Source organism: Lithobates pipiens, unplaced genomic scaffold, assembly GCF_037356315.1.
Source record: "Lithobates pipiens isolate NorthernLeopardFrog02 unplaced genomic scaffold, aLitPip1_a1.2 Scaffold_8, whole genome shotgun sequence".
Lineage (NCBI taxonomy): Eukaryota > Metazoa > Chordata > Amphibia > Anura > Ranidae > Lithobates > Lithobates pipiens.
In genome coordinates, this window is record NW_027507903.1 from 92,063,063 (window position 1) to 92,090,444 (window position 27,382).

General features: G+C 43.8%; 1 protein-coding gene across 3 annotated transcripts in view; it reads left to right on the forward strand.

The window, feature by feature from the left end:
• The window catches only part of LARP6 (La ribonucleoprotein 6, translational regulator), an 82,070-nt gene extending 54,950 nt beyond the window's left edge, over positions 1 to 27,120 (forward strand). For 2 of the 3 annotated variants that reach the window (XM_077472491.1, XM_077472490.1), the window contains exons 2-3: positions 20,100 to 20,310; positions 25,584 to 27,120. In XM_077472491.1, coding sequence (XP_077328617.1) covers positions 20,100 to 20,310; positions 25,584 to 26,633 — 1,261 coding nt within the window. In that variant the 3' untranslated portion in view covers positions 26,634 to 27,120. Of the gene's footprint in view, positions 1 to 9,422; positions 9,518 to 20,099; positions 20,311 to 25,583 lie in introns of those variants that run through there. The other variant, XM_077472489.1, reaches the window with a different exon arrangement.
• Positions 27,121 to 27,382: the final 262 nt, after the last annotated feature.

A 27,382-nucleotide genomic window follows, 5' to 3' on the forward strand; every position in this document is an offset into this window, starting at 1 on the left:
GGTGGGGAGCCTGATTTGTTGAGGAAGGCCTCTCTTACACCCTTGGCTCTGGTCCCCTGATAGAGTAGACAGGTAAGCCAAGAGCGCAGAGTAGCATAAGTGCCTGTTGGTCTTGCTAGCAGTGAAGCTGGTATGATGTCCAGGCTAGGCAGCAGTGAGCTGGCAAAGCACCACAGTGGGGTTAACTGGGTTATGGCAGGTCAGCAATAGCCAGGACAGGCTGGCACCAGCGGCAGCAGACTGGTGAGGCACACTGGTGGCAGACAGATGCTTTTAGCAGAGGACCAGCAGCAGGCTGGACAGGAGCACAATCAAGCAAGCCGGGTCAGATACTGATAGTGTATCAGATGCAGGGGCACAAGCAGAAGCGTAGTCAGAGTATAGACCAGAATCGGTAACAGATTAGAAGTGTAGAACAAAAGGAGCAGGCAGAAGCAGAGCTCTGCAGCGAGAACTGTTCACTCAAACATGGCTGATTGCTCAGTTCTCCCTTCCACTTTGAGGGCCGGGCCGGGTCTGTCAGTCACCTCTGCTGTGCCCCTCCAGCGCTCACTGGAGCACTAGGCTGTGGAGGGGGGAGGGATGGATCTGGCTCAGGCTCGCAGCAGATCACTGGGAGGCTGAGCCAGGTGCTGGTCCTGGCATCTGGGTGGATTCTGACCATATGGCAGGCTATAGCCACTAGCAATTATCACTGTGTGTGTCGTTTTTTCCCCCCAGCCGCCCCGGGAGAACACAATAGCTCCACAAGAGGGATTTCCTCATCAGCACTGGGTTGCAGGACAGAAAATCGCTCCATCTATTTCCAGGGAGGTGTGCCTTTAAGATTGCTGGATTTTGCCCTGTTTTACACAGGCTTCTGCTTGTACAGTATAGGAGCAGTGTGAACAGAAAACTTTGACAAAGCATTTGCAGAGCTTTGTTGAAGCTTTTAAAAAGTACCATTCAGCTCCAGTTTGTAAATGGGCTGCTGTGCCTGGATCTCCTGCAGAAAAAATTGCATGCACCTTTTTCAACCATTTTGACCATGCGATTTCCTTGCAGTTCCTACACCCGCAAATGTGCTGCGTTTTTACATGTGTGGGAGTGCCATTTAGACTGAATGGCAGCCCCTGCACATTTTCTCACAACAGAGAGTTTTCACTGCGGGTGGTTGAGGTTTCGGGAATTTCAGCGAGTCCTGCAGCCACCCTATAAGAGCTCTCATTACGATCTGTATTTAATTTTTAAACTTGATCTGAATGGTACTTTAAAAGCTCATCAAAGCTTGCTGTTCACACTGCTCTTATACAGGGCTCCACAAAACCATGGCAACTGGAAATTGCGTCCTGGCGCCTGGGCTACACTGCAGCGGCGTTCTGTATTCCCCCCATGTGGTTTGCCTGTGGGTGCACGGACTAAGGTCAGGCTGGCTGGTAATTGAGGGCTTTTTGGCCTGCTGTAGCGGGATGCACACTCCTTTGTGTGAACCGGCATCCTCATCTGGTGGGCAGGGCTGTGATGACCATGGCTGAGGGCTTCTCTTGCATGCTCTCACTGTCCGACCCACCTCCGACATCTCCTTCCCAGTTTGACAGCTAGGTGCTGGGGTTTCAGTTCCAGGCTTGATCTGTCAACCTTTCCTTACCGCAGGTGAGTGGACGGGGAGTGCCGCCTATCAGTGCCACCTCATCAGTGCCCATCATTGCAGCCTATCAGTGCAGCCTATAAGTGCCCATCGTTGCAGCTGATTAGTGCCACTTCATCATTGCCCATAAGTGTCACCTGATTAGTGCAGACTCATCAGTGCATATTAGTGAAGCCCATCAGTGCAGCCTCATCAGTGCCTATCATAGGCGCTTCATTATTTCTCATCAACACCTCCTATCAGTACCACCTCATCAATGCTTATCAGGGCCCATTCAGTGCAGCCTCATCAGTGCCCATTAGTGAAGGAGAAAAATTACTTATTTGCTAAGTTTTAACAAACAAAAAAAAAGTATTATTTTTTTTGTTTATTTAGTTTTTTTAATTTTCGGTCGTTTTTCGCTTGGCACCAGGCGTGAGCAATTCCTATTGCCCGATACCCCAGACATACAGTTCCGGGCAGCTGATTTAAAAAACTGTCTCCTAACTTTTTTAACTGGCTCCTAGATTCAAAGCAAATTTGTCAAACCTTGGTTTTATACAAGCTAAAGCCCGTTGAACAGGCCTTCCAGATCAGTCAGAATAAATGAGCCTGAGAAAATCTGTTTTCAGTGAAACACATTCCCAGGATCAAAAGATAAATTTTTAGTGTATTTACCTGCATCCTCTCATTCCAGTCAGATGACAGGGATTATTAACATGATTCAACATGTATCCACAACATTGTACATATTAAAGCCTCATACACACGATCGGACTTTGTAAAAACGTTCCCGTGGATTATTGTACAAAGGGCGTCGGCCGTGAACTTGTATTGCATACACACGGCAGGACTTTTTCAGCCAACTTTCACCAAATCACGTGTTTTTTCTGCTCTTTACCGCCACCTTTGGTCAACTTCTGTATTGTTGTCTGATCTTTTGCATTGGTTCTGAGCATGCGTGTTTGTACTTTGTACAAGAGTCCTATGGTTTTTAAAACAGCTAATTTGCGTGTTTGTTGTCAAAAAGTCTGATCATGTGTATGGGCCTTAAGATACATGCATTTGGTGTGAACAGCCTGAAAATGGCCATGCGGATCAGCTGACACAAGATCAAAAACCTTCCTCCACTTGTGACAGCTGCCATACATTCCACACTCCTGTGAGATTTGTGGCCAATATGAAGGATTCTGATTCTCTTTTCAAGCAATATTTGCAACAGAACTGTATTTTTCCAAGTATTATATTCCATGAAGTAAAAACCTACTTCTGATATTCCTGACAGTTGTAAAATACAGTGGGCCTTGTATTTGAAGTATCTGAAGTAGGATCTGTCAAATAAAATTCAGCTGGTCATACACGTATACATTCCTCTAAGCCCTTGTACACACGGTTGGAGATTCCGACGGAATGTGTGCTATCGGACCGTTTTGTCGGATATTCCGACTGTGTGTGGTCTGCATCGGACTGTTTCCGTCGAAATATTCGGCGGACCAACTTTTACAACTTGCCGGTAAAATTTTCAGACAAAATGCTCCGATCGGACATACTCCGATCATGTGTAGCCTACTCCGACGGACAAAGTGCCACGCATGCTCAGATCAAATTCCTAGACCAAAGCTATTGGCTACTAGCCTGACCGTAGTCCCGTCGTAACGAAATAACGTCATCATGTTATGTACAATTGGATTTTCCGACAACTTAGTCCGACAGTGTGTATGCAACATCACTTCCGGACCTCTTCCGGAATTAATCCGTCGGAATTACTCCGACGGATTTGGTTGTCGGAATCTCCGACCGTGTGTACAAGGGCTAAGGCCCCTTTCACACTGGGGCGCTTTGCAGGCACTACAGCGACAAAAATAGCGCCTGCAAAGCGCCCTGAAACAGCCGCTGCTGTCTGTCAAATGTGAAAGCCCCGAGTGCTTTCACACTGGAGCGGTGCGCTTGCAGGACGGTCAAAAAAGTCCTGCAAGCCACATCTTTGGAGCGCTGTAGGGGTGGTGTATTTACCGCCCCTAAAGCGCTCCTTCCCATAGAAAACAATGGGGCTGGCGAAGCAAACCCCCCTGCAAAGCGCCACTGCATCAGCGCTTTGCGGGCGGTTTTAACCCTTTTTCGACCAATAGCGAGGGTTAAAACTGCCCCACTAGCGGCCGCAACGCTCAAGTGTGAAAAGTAGCCTAAGACTGACCATACATTGTACAATTTTCCTTTAGGCCCTTTTCACAATGAGGCGCCTCTAAACCGCTGGTAAAACACTGAGTGCTTTTGAAGAGCTTTTCATTTGCTTTTGAAAAGCTTTTTAGTCACTTTTGAAGAGCTTTCCATTCATTTGAATGGAGAGGGGCGTTTTTTCCTCGCCCTGCCAGCGCACTGCCCCAGTGTGAAAGCATTCATTGATTTTAATGGAAATAGGTTTTCGTGAGCTTTTCAGATGCTTTTTTTTAGCGCCTGAAAAGCGCCTCAGTGTTAAAGGGGTCTTAGATTTACCAAAACCATATATTATGAGGTCAAACCTAAACACTATCAATTTGTATGCAATCAGGCGGGCCCTACAGTACAAATTGTATAATGTACGGTCAGCTTAACAGATTCCTAAACAGTGCAGATGGATGAATTATCCCCTGTCGTTTATTATATTCTAACAGCCGACTCCATCCCTGTAAGAATACCTGAACAGTGCTTGCATCTGGATGCAGGTGCTGCTCAAGCGATTATTTCCCACCCAGCTGCGTCGACAAAAGTCAATTGTTCAATAGCTTTTCACCAAAATAGGTGGTGCTAACTGGCGCTGGCTGAAATTTGAGCCTGCACACAGACGGCAATGTGTATTACCCTCTGAAAAGTGATCTGCGCTGGATTTCAGAGGGCTGTAGAGTGGTGGCTGCCAGGCATTAAGACCTGATTCACACCTATGCAGGTTGTAGTTTGCATATTCCAGATGCATTTTGAGATTTTCAATACGTTTCTGATCCAATGAAGTCTATGGAACCAAAAACCAGAAAAACATCTCTTTCCATAAAATGCACAGATGTGAACTACATCCATAAGAAACCATGTTAAATGGACTGTAGTGTGTTTCTGAAAAACTGAAAGTGCACTAAAAAATGCCTAGGTTTGAACCAGGCCTTAGGAGGGATTTGGCTCACGGTTGCGGTGCACTCCCATTGACCATAATGAACGCATGTGGCAGCTGATGCCACCTGTCACAATGCAAAGCGAGTCAAAATGGCAGCCATGGCATGTTTACAGCTCTATCCGGCTGCAATAGTAGAATTTAGCTGTCCCGTAAGGATGAGCTCTGGTGTGTTGGCATATGCCACATGCAGAGCCCGCCAGGAAGTCGGCGCAGCGCTGCGCTAATCACAGGCACTGAGACATTGCCCGATCTCTGCAGCCGCACATCGGGGCAATGTCTCACTGCCTGTGAGAGAGAGACCTGTCATCTGGCAGCTCTGGATCCGGCCTGTGTGAAAGGGGCCTTACAGTTGCATGTAACAACTACATTTTTCCTTCCTCCAGAGCAGTATAGAGTCCTCCAGAGTCTGACAAGTTGCTACGGGTAACACAGACTGTCAGTAGAAAGTCTTCCCTAAAGGCCAAATGGATGTTATATACTAAAACTGTAGTGTACTCAATCTAGTATAACAGAAACCAATCAGCTTCCTGGTTTTATTGTCAAAACGTAACCACTTCAGCCCCGGAAGATTTTCCTGGTTAAGGACCAGGCCATTTTTTGCAATATGGCACTACGTTGCTTTAACTGACAATTGCGATGCTGTACCCAAACAAAATTGACGTCCTTTCTTTCCCACAAATAGAGCTTTCTTTTGGTGGCATTTGATCGTCTCTGCGGTTTTTATTTTTTTCACAAACAAGTGCAAAATTTTGGGGAAAAAAAAACACATTTTTTTTTTTACTTTTTGCTATAATAAATATCACAATTAAAAATATATATACATATATTTCTTCCTCAGTTTAGGCCGATATGTATTCTTCTAAATATTTTTGGTAAAAAAAAAAATAATTATTTTTTAACTAGTAATGGTGGCGATCTGCGATTTTTATCGGGACTGCAACATTGCGACAGACACATTGGACACTTTTCTGGGGCCAGTGGCATATATACAGCGATCAGTGCTATAAAAATGCACTGATTACTGTATAAATGTCACAGGCAGTGAAGGAGTTAACACTAGGGGGCGATCAAGGGGTTAACTGTGTTCCCTAGGTATGTTCTAACTGTGAGGGGGAATGTGGCTGACTAGACGAGAAGAGAGATGGTTGTTCCTACTTAGTACTCTGTCTCCTCTGCCCCGACAGAACTGGGAATTATGTGTTTACACACACAGATCCCGGGTTCTCGCTCTGTCATAAGTGATTGCGGGTGCCCGGCAGTCTGCCAGGCACTCGCATTGGCTCCGGGAACACGCTTCGGGCGCACACAGGGCTCACAGAAGGAGCCAACCTGCCGCAGAAGTGGGAAGTGAGCCTACCTGGTCCACAAGTGGTTAAAGAGGAAGTAAAGGCAGTTAAAAAAATAAAATAAAAAAATGCAACCTGCAAGACAAAGGCATAATGAGCTAGTATGCATAGCATACTAGCTTATTATGAATAACTTACCTGAGAACGAAGCCCCCGAAGCGGTCCACCGTCGAGTGACTTCCGGGTCTCGCTGCTCCGACGCTGTGATTCGCTGGAGCCGCAATGATGTCACTCCCATGCATGCGCACTGGAGCCGACACGAGCGGCATATCACTGCGATCTGTAGCCTGCCCGTAGACAGCGGTGGCTGTTTTTTTGTAAATATCTCCTAAACCGTATAGGTTTAGGAGATATTTCTTGGACCTACAGGTAAGCCTTAATCCAGGCTTATCTGTAGGTCAAAGTGGTTTGTAACTGTTTGCAACCACTTTAAAGTATAACTAAAGGCAAAACTTTTTTTTTTTTTTTGGATTGAGTAGAGATGAATTAGAATTTCAGTCAGGTTTTTATTGCTGTCTGTGCTCCCCTCCATTAGGGCGATTCTCCCTCTCTTTTGGTGAAAGTAAAAGGGATGTTCCCAGAAAAATAATAGAGGGAAATGTTCCAATGGGGCCACTAGTTCTGGTGACCTTGGGGTCCCCAAGAGATTCCCTTCATTTGCAGGGATTTCCTCTCACTTCCTGTTTGACTATGAGACAGGAAGTGAAGGGAGATCTCCACAATGAGACACAGACGGTGAAAAAAATCTGACAGGTTATAACCCTCCCTTGCTCTATCCAGAATAATTAAAAAAAGGTTTTACCTATAATTTTACTTTAATTGAACAAGCTGATGTTAAAAACTAATTGGCTACCATGCACAGCTGCACCAGATTCTGAGTTCTCCAGTTTTAGTAAATCAACCACAATGTGTTGCATTGGCGCATGTGTTTTAAGCACGCTGCATTAAAGGATAAGTTCACCTTTTTTTAAAAAAAATAATAAATGCACATCTTGCATGTGCATTTTTATTTTTTTTACTTGGAGCCTGGAAAGCAGATTGCGGGTGCCATGCAGCACTCCTGCAGACTTGTCAGTATGTATCTGTCTGCTCGTACCTTGTATGGACAGGCAGATACATACTGACAGGAATAGACAATGAACTACCAGAGTGCTCAACAGCGCCATGGTAGTTCATTGAGAACTACAAACCTACAGCCGCAAAGTCTGTCAGGGCTTGCAGTTTCCCATTCACAGAGGATATTTGCAAACAGTGACAGCGGGCGCCCAGAGAAGATGCCCTAATGCTGTCATTGGGGGGGGGGGAGAGGCTGCAGCTGCAGGAACATGTTAGGTGTTCCACCCTAAATACGAGTGGAACGTGTCTTATCCTTTAGGCCGGGTTCACACTTTTTGGTTTCCCCACTTCCAATTCGCATGACAGGAGACTGTGACCAGCTCTCAATGAAGCCGCTTCACACACCTCTGGGGTGGCAACGGTCACGTGTGTGTGTTTGGCACAGTTTTAGGTCCAAATTCAGGCAAAAGTTAGGATCTGATTTGCACTGAAGATGGAGAACAGGGACGCACCGGACCCCCTTCTTGCGGGCCGTGGCTGCAGCTAGTGTGAACCTGGCCTTAAGGCAACCAATTAATTATGAATAGGCTGGTTATATATCTTTACACAAAAACAGACGTGACCCCTTTTTTTTCAACGCAGTACGCCACAACACATGACACATTTACTGTTGTGCGCTGCAATGCAGGTATATTGGCTTTATTAGCACTCTGGGGTGCCATTCAAAACGTTTAGCACCACACTGCGATTCATGCGTTGTAGTAAACACACAATACCATAATGACTTTATGTAAATGTTTTCTAAGACTTCTATGAAGAAGTTCTAATATAATTTCCAATCTATATGTAATGGCGCATGTACTATTACTCAAGGAATTACCTTTATGGAAGTTTTGTAGACCTAGAACCTGTTTGTGTACCATGCAAATATTCTCAGCTCTGTAATGACCAGGACACAATGCAACTGAGCTAATCAGGGACTCAGCGATAGTCATCTGTGCCTAAACAAGACCTCACATTCACTGATTAGACCAGTGTTTCTCAACTCCAGTCCTCAAGTACTCCCAACAGGTCATGTTTTCAGGATTTCCCTCAGATGAAACAGCTGTGGTAATTACTAAGGCAGTGAAACTGATCAAATCACATGTGCAAAATAATGGTAAGGCTGAAAACATGACCTGTCGGGGGTACTGGAGGACTGGAGTTGAGAAACATTGCACTAGACCTCCAGAGCAAAAGAGCACTGCAGTAAGGGGTTAAACAAGGTAACTGATATAAGGCAGTAAGAGGAAAGGGCTGAGCCCTTTGGCATGGTCAGGCCTAGATGTGGGTTTATAACAGGGCCTTACTGAAGATGTTTCACTCAATGAACACATTCATCCACTGCTTCCTACTTCTCCTCCCTTCTCCTTTTCAGGAGTTATGTCCCATGTTTAGGAGTGAGGGAAAATGGTTTGGATGTCTGTGTGCAAAGAAGAAAAGTTCTCTGTGCAGTGCTGGGCAAGTCGATAACATTGCAGGTGGATCAGAAGCTAAGTGTAGGCCTCAGGCTGGGCCATTGTCTGTTCCCTGGGGATTCAGGGTTTGGCTTTGGGCAGCTGGGCACCTCTGCTCTCCATATTTGCTGCAGATGTGCCAAAAAATTTCAGGTTTTCCAAAGTGTTTTGACCAAATGAATGCCGTACAGCAGCCAGAGAACTCTTCCAGGCCTGAGGTGGGATTTACACCCTCTGATCCTAGACTAGACTCCATAGAAGAGATTTCAGAAGGTAGAGAGGAGCCGAAGACTGCCCTTGAATTAAAGGAAGATAGAGTTGATAGTTCTTTGGAGGCCTCATGCAAAGGGCAAGAGTTTGTTGTGGGAATAAATTGTCCCACGGAATTGGAAGCTGACCCGGATGTCCTGTTGGCACCTGAATTGTGTTCAGAAATAGATATAGGTTGGGGATATGAAGAGGACTTTACGGTTTTTGAACCTGTAACAGGACCCTCCTTGGTAGCAGGTGAATGCCAGACTGATGAGGAACTGACCAGTTTTTATGGTTATCTGGATGATTCAATGGCCTCCACTATGGTGGACTTTAGTTCATCCACAGAATCAGACATGTGGTTTCCAATAGATCCCTGCGGTGAAATATGTGGGCCTGTGGAATGGCACAATTTAGACCCTGCAAGGGGAGCAGGAAGCCCCCTTGAGGTAGAACTAGACTTTGCCTCTTTTCCAGGGATTGAGTGCTATGAAATTGAAGATCATTTAGCTCAGGTTATAATCACTACTGGGCCATCTGATGAGGTTTACCATCAAAACAGACACACAGAAGGCGGAAGCAGTAGTGATGAGGACTTCATCAGGACTGACAAGGCTAGGTATTTCACATTTTCTTTAATGCACTTTGTTTTACAGCATTTTTTTTTTTTTGTACCGTTGTTTTATATGCTAGAATTGGAACACACGCTGTGAAAGGTATAACCTCACTTTCCTACTGTTGTATATGTGAAAGGCAGTTCCTGCTGTGCTTTAAATGTCACTTTATAACCAGTAATGGAGGAGGTGGGCCCAGCTATGAAAGGCTTAATGGTGGCTCTTGGTCCGTCCTGCTAATAATGTAGGATTCTGTAATTGGCCAGGAAGACGTTTGTTACATTGACATGCCAGTACTTAAAGCTCAGAGTTTAACATGCATATTCTAGTAATGTATCGCCAGCAATGTAATTTGCCTGCTCTATTTAATTGTTGACACTTTATTTACATACTGTAGGTGCTGTAGCTGATTAAAAGGCTCACCATTTACATTACTATCTGTACAATCCTAGGATAACCAATTTTAGGTCTACCAAAACTATGTATTCTGAGCACCTACCTAAACAATCAGGCAAACCCTTACACTACATGCTAGTTGGTAGAGCTAAAGGAGATTGTAAGGTGTGTGGTGAGCTTTAAGGCCTCAAACACAAAGGTTGTCAAACGTGCTGCTTTTATGGGCGTTTTACACTCTTTTTTTTTTTTTTTTTCTGCCGCTAAACTAGCCTATGCACACATGGGTATTTACAGGCGTTTAGAAGCAGAAAATAAAACTTGTTCAGAAGAGGAGTGTTTGGGCAGAAAAAAAGTCAACCCCACATTAAAGGATACATTTTAAAAAATGCACATATTTTTGCAGGTAAACATGCGTTTAATACGTGTTTTTTTTTTTTTTTTTTCTTGGATCCTGTAAAGAATTGCACCCACGATCAGCAGATCGCAGGTCTCCTGCAGACTCGTGTATCTGTCTGCTTGTACCTAATACGGGCAGGAAGAGACAATGAACTACCAAAGCCTTCAACAGCACCATGGTAGTTCTTTGGAACTGCAAGCTGAAAGCAGCAGAGGCTGTTGGTACTTGTAATTTCCCATTCATAGAGCATCGTGAATCAATGATTTGCCCTGCACAGCCAGGGAATTTTCAAATAATGACAGTAGGTGCCCACCCACTGTCACTTGGGAGGAGAAAGCTGTAGCTGCTGGAACATGTTCCACGCTAAATATGGATGTAACATATTCCAAAAGGTAATCTTATCCTTTGTTTTATTTTTTCCCAAAGTTTCCTGGGAGTTATATATATATATATATATATATATATATATATATATATATATATATATATATATATATATTATATATATATATATTATTCTAGTGTGTTTTTGATGCATTATGCCATGTTCCAGTGCAGTTCCTTACACAAAAAAATGCAGCATGTTCTACAGTTGTTCACTGTCCTGGAACGCACTGGTGTCAACTTTGCTGTTGAAACCCATGTAACCTACTGTCCATGCATTTTTTGTTGCACAGAAAAAATGCACTGACCGCATGTGATGTGAACATGCCCCAACGCCAAATGTGCGTGCAAAATGCTGCTTTAGAATTTTTTTTAGCGGCATTTTCCTCTGTGCAAAGGTGTCCAGGAGAGAAAAAAAAAACCCTGTATGTATGGAGCCTAAGCCCTCATTCACATTGAAGCGACTGCTTATATGATTTAACAGGTCAAATCGCATGACAAGCTGCAGCCTATTGTCGGCAATGGCACTGTCCAAATCAGTGCGGCGCCGGCTTTGCGCTGCCGCATTATTTTGAAAAAGTAGTTCCTGCACTACTATTGGTGATTTCGGATGCGACTTGGATAGACAACTGCACAAATGTCTTCCAAGTTGCACAGACATGCAGCTTTGAAAACACAATTTCAAAGCCGCATTCAATGTGAACAAAGGCTAAGAATGAGTAGCAATCTAACTACAGTGAAACAGCTGTGTGACTAGGCACTAATGGAAGCAGGTAATCATTGCTATGTTAGCAATACAGTCCACAACACTGAAGGTTCCAATATAAGTCATACATTTTATTGATTACATCAATTTTTAGCCTTATGTAATCAACAAAATTGGACTTTCTTTCATGTTGGAAGCTTCTGTGATGTTGATTATCTATTACTAATGTCATATTGGAAGCAAGCTGGCAGAAGCTTGAAGTTGGGCTCTGGTGCCCAGTGGTTTGATTGGGGTACAAGAATTGAGCACTTCTCTTGGATTTTGTGCTATGACTCCTTGAGATGTGGCATTCTAGTCCTGGGGCACGGAAGCTGAATCATTTCACTAACACTGCCCCAAAATCAATACAAGTCAAGGAATGGCCAATTCTGACAGTCTACCCACAAAAATGTACATTTCAGGACAAACCATAGAAATTGACAGAATAGTCCAATGCAGCTGATCCGTTTCCCCTAAGGGTCAGTACATGCCACATGCAGTCGAGTGTGTTTTTTTTTCTGCATCAAAAACACATGGGAAGTAGGTTATATGGTTTTCAATGGAATAGTTCACACCAGTGCTTGCAGTTCCAGAAATAAAGTATTACATGCTTTATATACCTTGGACTGTACTGGAATGCTGTAAAATGCATAAAAAAACGCACTGGAATACACTTCTTTAATGTTATAGAGGGAGAAAAATGTACTGGACTGCATCAAATACACACATGCAGAAAAGCATCTGGAATGCATCTGGACTGCGTTTCTTTGGTGTGAACTAGCTCAAAGACCAATCAGAATGTATGTAGAGGTCTATTAGTGGCCCTAGACACAATGATCTGCTGATCCTGCAGAAATCCGCTATCTTTTTGTATTTTGCTAGTCATGATCTCAGAATGCCTTCAAGTTTGTCAAAAGCAAATGTTATATTGCAGGCTAACAATTCTTAGATGTGATGGCTGCATTCGTTTTCATTAAGGGCCAGTTCACACCAGATGCTGTTCAGTTCCGTGTGATTTCTTTCTGCGCAAAATGCATGCACAGTGTTTTCTATGTATACCAATGGCTCTAGTTCACACCATGCAGTCAGTTTTCAGTCAGTTTCTTCAACGGAAACTGACTGCATGGTATGAACTAGAGCCATTGGAATACATGGAAAACACTGTGCATGCATTTTTGGTGCAGAAAAAAAAGCACACGGAACTGAACTGGACTGCATCTAGTGTGAACTGGCACTTAGGCTTTCTTTGCTCTTTCACCTGGTGATTTGGCTGGTAAGTCTTAACAGAACCAACTGTTCTGCAGATGCAGCAGATTTACTACTGACAGGGGTGTCTACCATGATCAGCTTTTATTTATGTAAAACCTTTATCCCTAAGGCCTCTTTCACATGGGGATGTCTGCATTTAGCCATCTGCTTGCTCAGTGGGGATTGCTACATTGATCTCCGCTGAGCTGGTGGATGACAAGTCCGCCTCTGCACTCTGCAGGGACGGACCTGTCCGAGTCTGCTCTCCCCTATGGAGGGATCGGATGATTACTGATCGCCTGTCCGTTTTCATCCAATCCGCCAGACAGATTGGAAAACAGGATTTCCATCCGTCTGGATTTATCGGATCGGGGCGGATCGGATGTCAGCATGTCACCACGGACATCCGTTGCTCCATAGAGCTGTATGGGAGCGACCGTTCAGATCAGCCTAAAAGAAACCTGACAGGCGAATCTGAATGGTCCGCACGTGTGAAAGGGAAAAAAATAAGGTTGCTGTAACTGCTTATAAAGCAGTAGCTTGAATGCAACTTCAATTTGTTTATCTAAATTTGCAAGGGCATCTAACGCCCCTTCCACACAGATTACCAATGCTGCTGTGCAAAGGGGTGTCTGTTGCTCCTTCATCCAGAGTGAAGACACACAGGAGGTGAGTTATTGGTTGGATCGCTAGGTGAAAACAGGGAAAAATAGCTAAAGAAAACGAATGCAGCCACCACATCTAATTATTGGTAAGCTGCAATATCTCACATTTTTGGTTTTGGGCTTACTGCATTATTAGAGTCAAGTAATAGTAAATTTGCTTTAGTTATTATGTGCAGTGTACCAACATAAAGACGATCTGTAGATTCTTGCCAGCGTTGTAAATGCTTGCGCACGCTGTGTGTGATCAGCTGCAGTCGCCGGATCGTGTGCTCTGTACAAATTAATGGCAGGCGCTGATGCTGTTTGCATATAAGCGCTCATCGGCTTACCTGTAGGTAAAATTAGTATCTCCTCAACCTGTATAGTTGAGAAGATATTCAACTTGCATGCAGCAGCGGACATCAGAGGCGCATGCGCAGTGAAGGTCTGGCGTATCATGCTGGAGCGGCGGGAGTGACATCATCGCGGCTCCAGCCACTCACAGCGATGCAGCCGCCAACCCGGAAGACGCGCTGAGGGAACATTTCAGCTCCCTCAGCGGTGACCAGGCGGCCCTGCAGGAACTTCGTTTGAAGGTATTTCATAATGAGCTAGTATGTGCAAACTAGCTCATTATGCCTTTGCCTTACAGAGTTTTTTTGCATACAACCACTTTAAGGAGAAGCTCCAGCTTCCTCAAAAAAAATTAAGTCCGCGGCTACAAATACTGGAGCTGCGGACTTTTAATATAAGGACACTTACCTGTCCAAGGATCCAGCATTGCCCTCTCTTGAGCTGATTTTTCAATCTGCTTTGGGTACAGGCACCAGCTTCCCAAGGGAAAACCGTCGGTGAAGCTTCACAGTTGGTGTCACACTGCGCATGCGCAAGCTATGCTGCTCTTGCGAATGGTTCCTGCAGTCTTCTGGGACCTGTGATGTGTCCAAGAAGGCTGCAGGGGAACCTCCGTTTGGATTGCTGCAACCATCTGACCGGAAGTGGATGCAGGGACCTGTCAAAACCACCACCCCCCCCCCCCCCCAAAAAAAAAGTGCCAAATTTAGGGGGGGGTGTAAATAAGCAGTACATCTCCTTTTGGGTGAAGTTCAGAGATCTTATATAATATACAGTATACTTATACAAAGTCAGTGACCCACTGAACAAAGAAGCAAGGATGACAACCCCGGAGCTTTTAACTTCCAAATCAAGTTGCCAAAGGCTGCCCGTACATATTTCCCTTGGCAGGTACTTTTAATGCATTGGACCAGTTTATACTTCTGACTTGTCCTAGAAAAATATGGTCCTAGTTTCTCATTTCAGCAGATGAGCAGCATTGTAGATTATTAAGTAGAGGATTTGTAGTGTGCGATCCTGGCCAAGCTTTAGCAGCGTTTCCAAAGGGCTTCTGAGAAATTGAAGTACTCAGTGTTTTCATGGAATGTGCTAAGTGTGCACAGTACTGTACATAATCCTTGCCACTGACAAGTCATAACAAGGATTGTGCGAAGGATGTGTCTTCCCATACATGCTATATAGAACCAGAGGTGTGGGATACGGTATTCTAAAGAATATAGCCTGATCTCACCAGCCCATTTTTGGTCCAGCAGAAAAGAGTAGAAAGACTCTAAATGTAGCCATGAAAAAGCAAGACTAAAATGATCACAAATGTTATTGGCAAACCATACAATTTTGTCGTATGCCAGGGGTGTCAGCTACATTTCATGGAAATGGTTGCTTTCAAAGAGCCAGATTGTGTCTGTAAGACTAGATGTCCAGAGCAGTCCACCCCCCCCCCCCCCATCAGATGCTGAGAAAACCCCCACCATCCTTTACATCAGTGCCACCCTTCTTACCTTGTGGTGCTGTCTGGAAGAAGCTGGGGGCAGAGCTGGGAAGCAGAAAGTGAAGGGTCTGGAGGAGGACCAGAGGAGGGCTTGAGTCTGTTGCTGGAGTCAGAATGCTGAGACCAGGGAGGGGGTGCTGTGGCTGCACAGAGGTGCAGGATCTGTAGGGGGAGTTATTTTTCCTCCCTGCCACCAACCGCAGAGACGAGAGAGGTGCCACAGCTGCTGAAGTGCAAGGATCACATAAAATGGCCTGGCAGGCCACATTCAGCCCGAGGGCTTTCACATTGGAGCGGTGCGCTGGCAGGATGGTACAAAAAGTCCTGCAGGCCGCATCTTCACTGCGCTGTAGGAGCAGCGTATACACCGCTCCTAAAGCACCCCTGCCCATTGAAATCAATGGGGTGGTGCTTTTGCGGGTGGTTTTAACCCTTTTTCGGCTGCTAGCGGGGGCTTAAATCCACCCCACTAGCAACCAAATGGCTCCCCTAAAACAACGGTAAAGCGGTGCTAAAAATAGCACAGTTTCACCTCCGACGCCCCCAACACCCCAGTGTTAAAGGGCTCTTAAGGAAACCAGACAATAAAAGTTGCATAGTGTGTATGGGGGTCTAAGAGTGCGGAGGACGTGGAATTCCCTTCCGCTGTTGGTGTCAGAGTGTAGATGAATTAAAAAAAATACAATGGGTTAGCGAACACAATGTACGGGGCGTGGATAACAGTCTCAAACATTCTCTGGTTGAACTGGATGGAGCGGTGCCTTTATTCAGCCTTACAAACATGGAACATATTTCAGAGCAGACATTTCTGCTTCCTTAGGACTTGATTCAATGACGGCTATTCTTCTGAGAGCCACATTCTACTTTACAATATATAGGGAGGGCTGTCCTGGCCATTCCGGTCCTGGGGGCACACTTGAATATATCTCTCCCAATGTATATACTATATGTAAGTCATTTGAACTATTACTCAATACACAAATGAATTATAAATGCATTGTGATTTATTATATGTATATGACAATTGAATTATTGTATAGTGCAGTGTAGACACATTGTATGTGGTTTTCTATATTCTTCCTCAGTCCCCCTTTTTTTGTTTAATGCTCCAATTTGGTCTTGTTAGCTTTGTGTATGAACAAGATTTATAGAATGAAAGGGAGGACGGGGGGTTTATTCAAAGCTTCCAACTGTATAGACGATTTGTATTGCATCTTGTATTTTGCTGAGATATGATTGAAATGTGATTAACTGAATATTTGTCAGGGTCTTGGAGAGCTGGCACTTCCCTTGTGGGCTGTTGGCACTGTCTCTTGTGTGGCAGATAGTGGCTGGGTCTGGTGGTCTCTCTTGTTGGACCCCACCCTAAGTGTCTCCTTATGTGGGGGAGAGGTCCTCAGCCCTAATGCGTCCGGACTGGGGGGGAGGGGTGTGATCTTTTGCACATTTTGCCAAGATTTAGGAACATGCTATTAAATAACATGTTTATGATGTTCCATAAGATTATCTATTTACACTGCATATGCATCCTTGAAAAAGTAAACTTATTCCTAGAAATACGTTGGAGGAAAAAATGAATCGTATGCTAGATAATCCAAAGCTTGACGTGTGACTGAGAGATTATATGCAGGAGTTTTTTTCTTAATTTTTAAAATAGGGCTGCAACTAATCATTAGTTGGTAGGTTGTTTCGATGGAGCAGATAAAAAATCTCAAATAAAGTTTAATAAAAAACAATATTTGTATTTGGTTGGAGAACAAAAATATCTGATTTACTCTGAGAATAACAGAAAAAAGTGTGTGTGTGTGTATATATATATATATATAGATATATATAAAATCGGATATCTTGTTCCCCAACCAAATACAAATATTATTTATTAAACTTTATTTTTGAGTTTTTCAATGGAGCAGATAAAAAAAAAAAAACTACCAACTAATCTATTATGAAAATCATTAGTTGCAGCCCTATTTATTTAAAAATATGTATATTCTCTGAAAGTAGGACTACAGGGTATTTTAACTAGGAATCCGATATGGAGGGGGAATATATATCTTTTATATTAAAGTAGTACTACAGGCTGAAACTTTTTTTTTTTTTTTGTATGGCTATAATTATTTTAAATTGAATGCACAATAGTGGTGAACTTTTACTTTAAATGTAATTGTAATGCCTTCATCTCCAGGCTATCAGTCTCCAGCTTTTCTGGATTCAGATGCTGATCTTCATACTTGTCTGCTCTTTATAATGGTTTTGCACAGAGCAGCCCAAATTCTCATATTCTGGGGACCCCCACCAGCGCTTCTGGCTCCTACCTTGAGTGCCCCTATAACTAGCCACTTGCTATATGGGGGTACTTGTGTGGGTTAGATCCTTAGCCACACTGTGTGCTTCTGTTGACACACACAGTGCATCTCGGCTCTACCCCTGCTCTCACAGGCTGTGATTGGCAGCAGATGCTGATGACTCCCTCTGCTACATCTGAATCCTGTTTTGGAGGGAGAGCAGTGTTGCTGCCCTCAGGTACAGTGCTTGATCAGGCAAGTATATGGAGGGGTTGGAGCACAGGATCAGGCAGGTATATGAGGGGGGGGCTTGGAGCTAGTTGCATGTGTTTTACCTTAATGCATAGAATGCATTAAGGTAAAAAAAAATCTGCCTTTAGAATCACTTAATTTCTTCCATCTCCTGTTTAGGACTACATGTCCCATGAGGCACTGCTCCTTACATGACATGTAGGGACGGCATAGTGTACTGAGCTGTATGTGACAAAATGCATGCCAAGTAATCCTGAAAATAGCTGACAGTGCTGTATAATTGAGTCCATTATGATGGGTGGCAGTGTGCTGCAAGAAGCTATTATGAGAGTGTCTCTAATACAGCATTTCTCAACCTTTTCAACACAGAGGAACCCTTGAAATAGTTCTCCAGTCTCGGGGAACCCCTGCTAAAAATGAGAAATCTACAACTCATGATACATTAGTGTGATGGTCAGTGGGAAGAACGGTCCTTAGACTTGTGGTCATTGGGAAGAATTACCTCCTTATGGCTAAAAAGATCAATGGTGTGAGTGGGAACTTATTTGAGAGGCAGAAATTGCCCAATGCTGAAGGAACCCCTAGCAACCTCTGGAGGAACCCTGGTTGAGAATCGCTGCTCCTAGGACAATGCTTTCATAGATTACTGCAGGACACCATTACCAAACGTTACCAGAAGCTGTATGGAAATTGGGTTAATTCTGACAAAATATACAATTTGTACAGTCCTTTCTTTCTAAAAAAATGCCAGTTTCTTGGCTGTCCTTAGCTGATCTCATCATTTTCAGTACATTATGACTTGACGACCTGGAGTATATCAAGCAGAAGTTCTTCTTTCACAGAAAAGTCCGCTTGTTCCAGGTCAGCAACAGGCATCGGAGACCGCCAGGCAGCTAGTATAGTCACAACATTGGTAGAGATACCCTACATAGTTCAAGTGTGCTCTGTATAAAACAACTCAACCACTTCAGCCCCGGAAGAATTTACCCCCTTTCTGACCAGCGATTCGGCGCTGCGTCACTTCAGCTGACAATTGCGCGGTCGTGCAACGTGGCACCCAAACAAAATTGATGTCCTTTTTTCCCCACAAATAGAGCTAGCTTTTGGTGGTATTTGATCACCCCCTGTGGTTTTATTTTTTGCGCCATAAACAAAAAAATGAGCGACCATTTTGAAAAACACTATTTTGTACCTTTTGCTATAATAAAACGCCTAGGCTTTTTACCAGACAGGAAGTGGGCTGTATAAGATATTTACTGGCAGAAAAAAAGTTTTACTATCCAAAGTTTAAAACGACAAGGGCAGAAGATTTAATGTAAAGATGAGAAAATGACTGAAGTTCCACTTTAATATGTACAATCTGGAGGAAAGAAGGGAAAAGTGGAGACGTGAGTGCGTGCATCATGGGTGTGAAGAGTGTAGTTGATGCTTGGAATAGACTTCTCACAGAGGTAGTAACAGTCAACAGTAAGTGGGTTCAAATGTGCTTAGGACAAACCTAGATCTATACTCGGACAAAAAGTTAACAAAAATAACCAAAACATAACCATATATAAAAAAATAAAAAGTTAGGCAGACTCAGTGGTCCACGTGTTTTTTTTTTTTTTTTTTTTTTTTTTTCCTGCAGTTCTGTTTTTCTTTAGGCTAGGTTTTAAACATTTTTGTAGTCCCATGTATTAATGTTGATATTAATGAAGTACAGCCAAAGCTTGTTTGGCTGCACTTCTGTGGATCATGGGAGTGCACTTCCTTCTGTGACCCGTTTTCAGCAGACAGCGGGCTGACGTCGGAGCCAGCCCAGGCTGTGAAAAGTTTGCGACAATAAAGTCAGAATCTGCCCACAACCCTGGACCAGCACCTAGCTCTGCCTCTGAGAGCCAGCCGCTCCCGCCCCTCCACAGCTCAGCGCTCCAGTCAGCATGGGAAGGCAGAGAGTCGGTGACTGACAGTCACCAGCTCTCTGCTCATGGAGCTCTGAGAACCAAGTGATCAGTGGTCTTTGATCGCTCGGTTCTCAGTCTTAAGACTCCATACACACTATTAGATTTTCTGCAGATTTTTTTCTTCTGATTTACCAAAACAATGTAGTGCAAGGGCTTTCCTGATTGCATACAAATTGAAACTCTTAAGGTTTGACCTCGTATAGTTTTGGTAAATCTGAAGACCAAAATCTGCAGAGAATCTAATAATGTGTATGGGGGTCTTAGAGCCGGCGGGGGGGGGGACAGATGCAGTATTGGACCTAGGCTGCATCCACCTAGGTATGATTATTAAAAAAAGCTGAACTTCTCTTTTAACCCTTAATGTTTAGCCATCTGGCTGCTACGTATGGCTTGTACACAGTGGGTATTTTTTCAGCATCATTAATGCTCCATTTTCTGTTCATTTTTTAGTGGAGCTGCCACAAGTGGAGGAGAGAATGATGGCGATGAACTTGACCAAGACTGGAAGCCTCCGGACTCGGAGCTCATCCAGAAACTTGTTGTACAGATTGAGTACTACCTCTCTGACGAGAACTTGGAGAAAGACGCTTTTCTGCTGAAACATGTCAGAAGAAACAAAATGGGATTCGTCAGTGTTAAATTGCTTACCTCGTTCAAAAAGGTTTGTCATTTTCCCTATAAAGGTTTTTACTTCTCTGGAAAGACATTGACAAAATTACACAGGCAAGTGGACAATATAGGGGTCCTTTCACACGGGTGTTCTGCTTGACAGGCTCCGCTTTGCTCAGCAGGCGATCGATCCGCTGATCCCCACTGAGCAGGCGGATAACAGGTTCACCTTCATTCAATGTGCAGAGACTGACCTGTCAGAACCCCGCTCTCCTTTATGGGGAGATTGGATGAAAACGGACCACCTGTCCACTTTCATATGATCTGCCAAATGGCTGGAAAATATTGTCACCATCAGTCTGGATTTTATGGACAGGATCGGCTGGTATAGCAGCGGATGTCAGCGGACATGTCATCGCTGCTCTATAGGAATAAATGGAGGGCTCGATCAGGTCCGCCTGAAAAAATGACATGCGCACCTGACAGCCCCTGTGAAAGGGGCATTATACATCTTTTTTTTTTTTTTTTTTTTCTGGGAAAATATTCTAAACGTTTTAAATAGTAACTGCTGAAGTTCTGTGCATCTTCATGCTACTTGGTGATATTAAGTCTCGTTTTCTTCTTTGCTTTAAAAATGTTATACTTGCCTGCTCTGTGCAGTGGTTTTGCACAGAGCAGCCCAGATCCTCCCCTTCTTGGGTCCCTGGCCAGCGCTCCTGGCCCCTTCTTCCTGCTGAGTGCCCCGACAGCAAGCAGCTTGCTATGAGGGCAGCCGAGCCACTGCTCTGTGTCCATTCAGACACTGAGCCGCGGTTTGGCCCGACCCCCCCCCCCCCCCCCCTCTCTCTCATCGGCTCGCTGACTTTGACTAATGGCACCTGTTGCTGTCTCGGCCAGTGAGGAGGGAGAGTCCTGGACAGCTGAGGCTCTCGTGCAACATTGCTGGATCAAGATGGGGCTCGGGTAAGGATTTGGTGGCCGGGGGACCTGCTGCACACAGGTTTTTTATCTTCATGCGTAGAATGCATTAAGATAAAAAAAAAAAAAAAAAAAAAAAAACCTTGTGCCTTTATAACCGCTTTAAGTCTCAGTGGTGGTGAGATGTTTCAAGGCCACAGCCTTTACATTGTTTGCTGGAATATTTCAGAAAAAAATAGTATACCTGTGTGCAGGAGATGTAAACTCAACTCAAAACCAGTTTTCAGACTTCAAACACCAGTATAAATGCCAACATAATTTCCTTGCTTAGGGTTGATTTACTAAAGCTGGAGAGGGCAAAATCTGGTGCAGCTCTGCATAGAAACCAATCTGCGTTATCAAACTTGATTGAACAAACTGAAGTTAGAAGAGGATTGACGATCATGCACAGTTCCACCAGATATTGCACACTCCAGTTTTAGTAAATAAACCCCAGTGTGCTGCCCTATTGGTAGTGTCTGACTTTTTCGGTAGTGTCTAGACCAGGGGGTCTCTAAACTTTCTAAACAGAGCCAGTTTATTGTCCTTCAGACTTTAGCTGGACTGTGACAAGTAACAGTAGAAAATGCCTTGGTGTTGGTAACCATGCCCCAGCATTGGTGTAAATGTCAAGAGGAATGGTGCCCCAAGGGCCCCGATAAAGGCAAGCAAAGGGTCGCTGCTTGGGAGACCACTAGTCTAGACTGGGTATACCAGTATGGTGGCCATTGGGTAGCGGGTATACTGCATTCTAGTTTCCAGTGTGTCTTTTTCTGTCCCTATGGAATTGTCACATGCTTGAAAGACGGTTACCTTACATTTTAAAATGTCAAGGTCTCTTTACTCCAACAAAAATGCAACTAGAAGAAAATAAACAGCCGATCCTGTGAGTTCATAATGTGAAGCATTATTCATAGAAGTGGGCTAGAAATGGCATAAAAACATTTCTATTCTTTGCATCTTCTCTTGTGCATTGTGGAGGTTTAGACTTGAGGGATAATTGTCTGAATGCCTGCTCATTAATAAATTGGTAATATCCCACCCATGGGATAAGCTAGCCTGGGGAACGGAATAAAAATAATTGTGCCGTTTCTGGCTGGGAATAGGTGAGTGGGAGGAAATCTCAGTGTGGCTGGTAGGATAGAACATATGTAAGAGGATGATTTATGAAAACTGGAGCCAAGAAATCCAAAGCGTTTGCACATAGCAACCAAACCAGTGTTTCATTATGCTGTATATTATATAATAAAAAGACTGTTTGCATTGGTCCATAAGTCTATTGGGGAAAAATTACAATTTTCTCGTGGTGTCCTTTTCACCTGCTTGTTCCCTTGAGTGTTTGGCATTCAATTTTCATCAATAGAGCTTGGCTCCAGCAGCTGTTTTTGGCACCAACAAAAGAGGAAAAGCAGAAGCCATAGACTGAACTAAATGTGCCTGTGTGTTTTGGCATTTAAGATTTTGGGTAGGCCCAGGAGTTATGCCAACAAGAGGTATATAGTGCAGTAATGGGTTGGAGACCACCCAAAATGCAGAGCAGCCTTGTAGAAGCCATTGGCTGATGAATAGCCCTTAGCTGTAATCTTGCCAGTGTCCCTTGACTTTCAATCGAAATCCTGCTGATGGGGACCATTGTTAATTTTGTTGATGAAAATATTTTTGTCAGCACCATGTTTCCAGTGACAAAAACGCAAATTGCTTAATATTTTTTGTCAATTGATGAAAATTATGACACATCCATTCCAATTGTCAATGAATGAAAACAACAAATGTGAGGGAGTGACATTTACCCCCATGAACTTCCGCTTTATACAAGACTAAATCGGTGTCTGTAGTTTGTTTAATACCATAAAAAAGTTAAACGCTTAAAGAATGCATTACAATTTAACAAGACTGTTTAGATTTTAGTTGACTAAAATGAACTGGAGATTTTTGTCAATTTAAAATACAACTAAAACCATTCAGAAGACTAAAGTCCTAAAAGGGCATTTTAGTCAAGACTGACCCAAACTAAATCTGGAGCTGGTGTGTGGCTCTTGGAGGGCTGGCACACACTGGAAGGGTTTGCTCTGTTGGCTCTATTGAACCTGTGTTAGAGAAAAATCTATGCTAATTTTAAGAACTGTGCCATGCTGTACACTCAACACTTAAGTAAACCTGGATTTCTCCTCATCCAAAACCTTAACAGTTTAAATTGTAGGATTTGTGCAACATATTATCAAGACAATAACAGGCTTGGCACTGGAATACATGCAAAGTGCTAATTGAGAAATATAGCACCCAGGGCCATAGATAAATGGGTACCGCCAGTCCTGTAGGGAGCCTGGGTCAGCAGGGGGGCCCATGCAGCAGAGTGAATCTGATGTAGGCAGGGAGGAGGAATGGTGTGACGGGGGGCATTTAGCTGCTGCAGAGAGCCATACAGGGGATCGGTTCCAGTAATTGGCCCCCTGCCACACCGATTACCCTCCCTGTGCACCATTTTCCCCTGCTGCCCAGGCCCCCCTGTGTGCCCCCTGCCCTTACCCCCACAGCGCTGCTGGCTTCCCTCATCCTCTTCCCACCGGCAGCTGCAAGCTCACATTAGCATCCTTTTAAGATTGAGAGTGGGGGAAGGGTTAGGTACCACTCACTGTATTCGTTCATAACTGAAGCATTGGTTGTATGGGGCCCCATGTCAGGTTGTCTGTATAGGCCCCGTGGTTTCTAACCGCAGCCCTGATAATACCAGGGAAGAAAGAGTAGAGAAAAGCAAAGTAGGGAAGAAAATCAAAGGAAGCCAGAGAAAAGACGGGAGGGGATACTTGGGGTGGAAAGGAAGGGTGAGTGTCCAGCAGTGTTTCTCAACTCCAGTCCTCAAGGCACCCCAACAGGTCATGTTTTCAGGATTTCCCTCAGATGAAACCGCTTTGGTAATTACTAAGGCAGTGAAATTGATCAAATATCTGTGCAAAATAATGGACAGCCTGAAAACTTGACCTGTTGGGGCGCCTTTACTTTAGTTGAGAAACACCGGTCCATCGGACTAAAGGCTAAAGAACTCCTGGGAATGCCTTCAGACTACTGAGCAGGATTCGCTCTATGTTCAGGACAGTGTTATAGCATATCCAGGGGTCCCAAATTGTCATATTTGACATAGGTGTCTTCGAATAGAAGTGAGCTTCTTGTGGACAATGGTCCCCATTACCCTTTGTTTGACGTTGGCAAAATTGAGGGGGTTTGCACACATTTTACTTTGATGACTCTGAAATGTCTTCAGCGGATTTCAATTGTACAATTGGGCCTTAAAACGCAAAACTAAAAAAAAAAAAAAAAAATGTGGTCCTAGTTGCCTCTTAAATATTAGTCTCGTTTATTTTCTTTTGTTTAAAAATAACAAACCTGTTATACTTACCTGCTCTGTGCAGTGGTTTTCCACAGAGCAGCCCAGCTCCTCATCTTCTCAGCTGCCCCCACTGGCACTCCTAGCCCCTCCCTCCTGCCGAGTGCCCCCACAGAAAGCAGCTTGCTATGGGGGGGCCAAGCCTTAGTGCTGTGTCCATTCAGACATGGAGCCGTGGCTCGGCCCTGCCCCCTCTCTCCTCATTGGCTTACTGACATTAGCAGGAGCCAATGGAGCCCGCTGCTGTGTCTCAGCCAATCAGGAGGGAGAGTCCTGGACAGCTGAGGCTCTCATGTAATGTCACTAGATTAAGATTGGGCTGAGGGGGGTGTTTTTTTTGTATAAAAATACATTAAGATAAAAAAAAAACTTTTGCCTTTAGAAACCACTTTAAGGATTTAAGCAGTATTAACCCCAAAAGCAAACATTTTATTGTATTGCAGCTTACCAATTCTTAGATTTAATGCTGCATTTTTTATTTTTTTCTGGGTCTTTCTTTCCTTTATTTTCATCTGGTGATCCAGTCAGTAAATCTGTTTATTTTTTTTAAAGAACACATTCTCTTGCAGTTACAGGGATGAGAAAAATAATTTAACACCGGCAAGAGTGTTTACAATGATCCACTTTTATTTGTTTCTGAAAAACCTTTATCCTAAAAGGAGAAAAATGGCTGTAACTGCTTATAACGTATTAACTGGAGTGTGTCTTCAGTTAGTATATTTAAATCTGCTAGTGCATCTAACACTCCTCTCCCCTCAAACCCCAAAAAAAAATCTAAGATATGGTGAGCTGCAATATTTTATATTTTTTGGGTTTAAAACCACTTATGAATTCTGATTGCTGGCCAGTAGTGCACAGCAATGAGAATGGTTACTCAATGTATGTACTTGTAATTTACAATGCATTTGTTTTGGTTTTTTATTATAAAATGTAAGTTTTCTACTGAAAATGCAATACTTGTTGTTTTTTTTTCTTTCCATTCATAGGTTAAACATCTCACTCGGGATTGGCGGACAACTGCATACGCTCTAAGATATTCAGACGTACTTGAACTAAATGAAGATAACCGGAAAGTCAGGAGAAAAACTCCTGTCCCTGTTTTTCCCAGTGAAAACCTCCCCAGCAAGATGCTTTTGGTTTATGACCTCCACTGTATCCCAGAACTGCATTGTTTGGATAAGGAGCAAGAGAATGGGGGGATGCAAGAAAAGATAATGGAACAGCTCTTGAAGAGCTTTGGCGCTTTTGGTAGCATCTCCTCTATACGTATCCTGAAACCGGGCAGAGATCTTCCATCAGATGTCAAAAGATTCAGCAGCCGATATGCTCAGGTTGGAACCATGGATTGTGCAATTGTAGAATTTGAAGAGGTTGAAGCTGCCATTAAGGCACATGAAACCTTAAATTCTGAAAGTGAAACAGAAGAAATCATAAAGGTGGTTCTAATAGGCATGAAGCCACCAAAGAAAAAGATTCAGAAAGACCGGAGCAAGGACGACGACGCAAAGAATCTGCGCAAAAATAAGTCTCTCAATAAAAGAGTTGAGGAGCTTCAGTATATCGGGGATGAGGCCAATGCCTATAGTTCATCTGAGCCTGATAGTAATCCAAACTCCCCAATGATAGGTCGAAAGATTCAGTCTACCAATAAGCTGAGCCCCTCTGCTTATCCAAATAACCACCTGAGTCCAAATGCCTCACCAAGAAATAGCCCCTGGAGTAGCCCTTGTGGCCAACGTAAAGGGGTCAAGCATTCGCCCTTGGCTGACAGCATGAGCCCAGAGACTTCCCGAAGATCTACGGAGTATTCTTCAGACAGCAGCATCACTCCATCCAGCAGTCCTTGGGTCCAGCGGAGAAGACAAGCTCAAACGGTCACACAGGAAAAAAGCCCAGCATGTAGTCCAATGTTGGGAAGGAAGATACAGAATGCAGATGGACTCCCCCCTGGAGTCCTGAGACTTCCAAGAGGTCCTGATGGTACAAAAGGGTTCCATAATGGGATTGAAAGGAATAGGCTTTTGCAGGAATCATGAACGCCATGTAACCTTATTAGACTGGCAGTGCCACCATTGAGCACCTGCCATCCTGTTATTACATTTCCCTGCAGACAATGGGGAGCCTCTAGTAGCCAAAGGCTGGACTTTGCTTCTACCTGAAAAGAGATAGGTTTGCAGAAAGACTGATACCAAGTCTGTATTTATTTTTTATCGGATTTTCATTTGTAAACCTACTTTCTATTTTTATTTGTATTTTTTAGTTTTTGTTAAGCACTTTTAATTTCTATTTTCTTCTCACTGGGTAACTGAAGCAATTGCTGTGCATACTATGCGTGTCTATATAAGGTCAGGAAAGCAACAGGTTGCATTTTCTCAAAAGCCTATTGGTCACAAGGACTAAGTTTATCCAATAGGATGTTCTAAAACATTCTGCAATGTTCATATTACACTTCCAAAGACAGATGTGTATAAAGAATGTACATTTTCTGTGATGTGAATTAAATGAACTTCCATAAGCATTGAACAGGTCTCGCTTACTGATTTGGTATGAATTGATGGTGCCAGATTTGAACCCGGCTGGTTGCTTGGGTCTTCTGGTGGGAAGAACCTGAGCAAGCTGAGGGGAGGGGGTGGGGTCTCCTCCCACTGCATGTAAGAGCAATCTATTAGGAGATGACCAACTGCCAGTTTAAAAAAATATATATATACTGACGATGCCTGCAGCTCCCGGTACAACCACTTGAAGACCAGTGATGTATCGGGTACATGCCTGGTCAGCAAGTGGT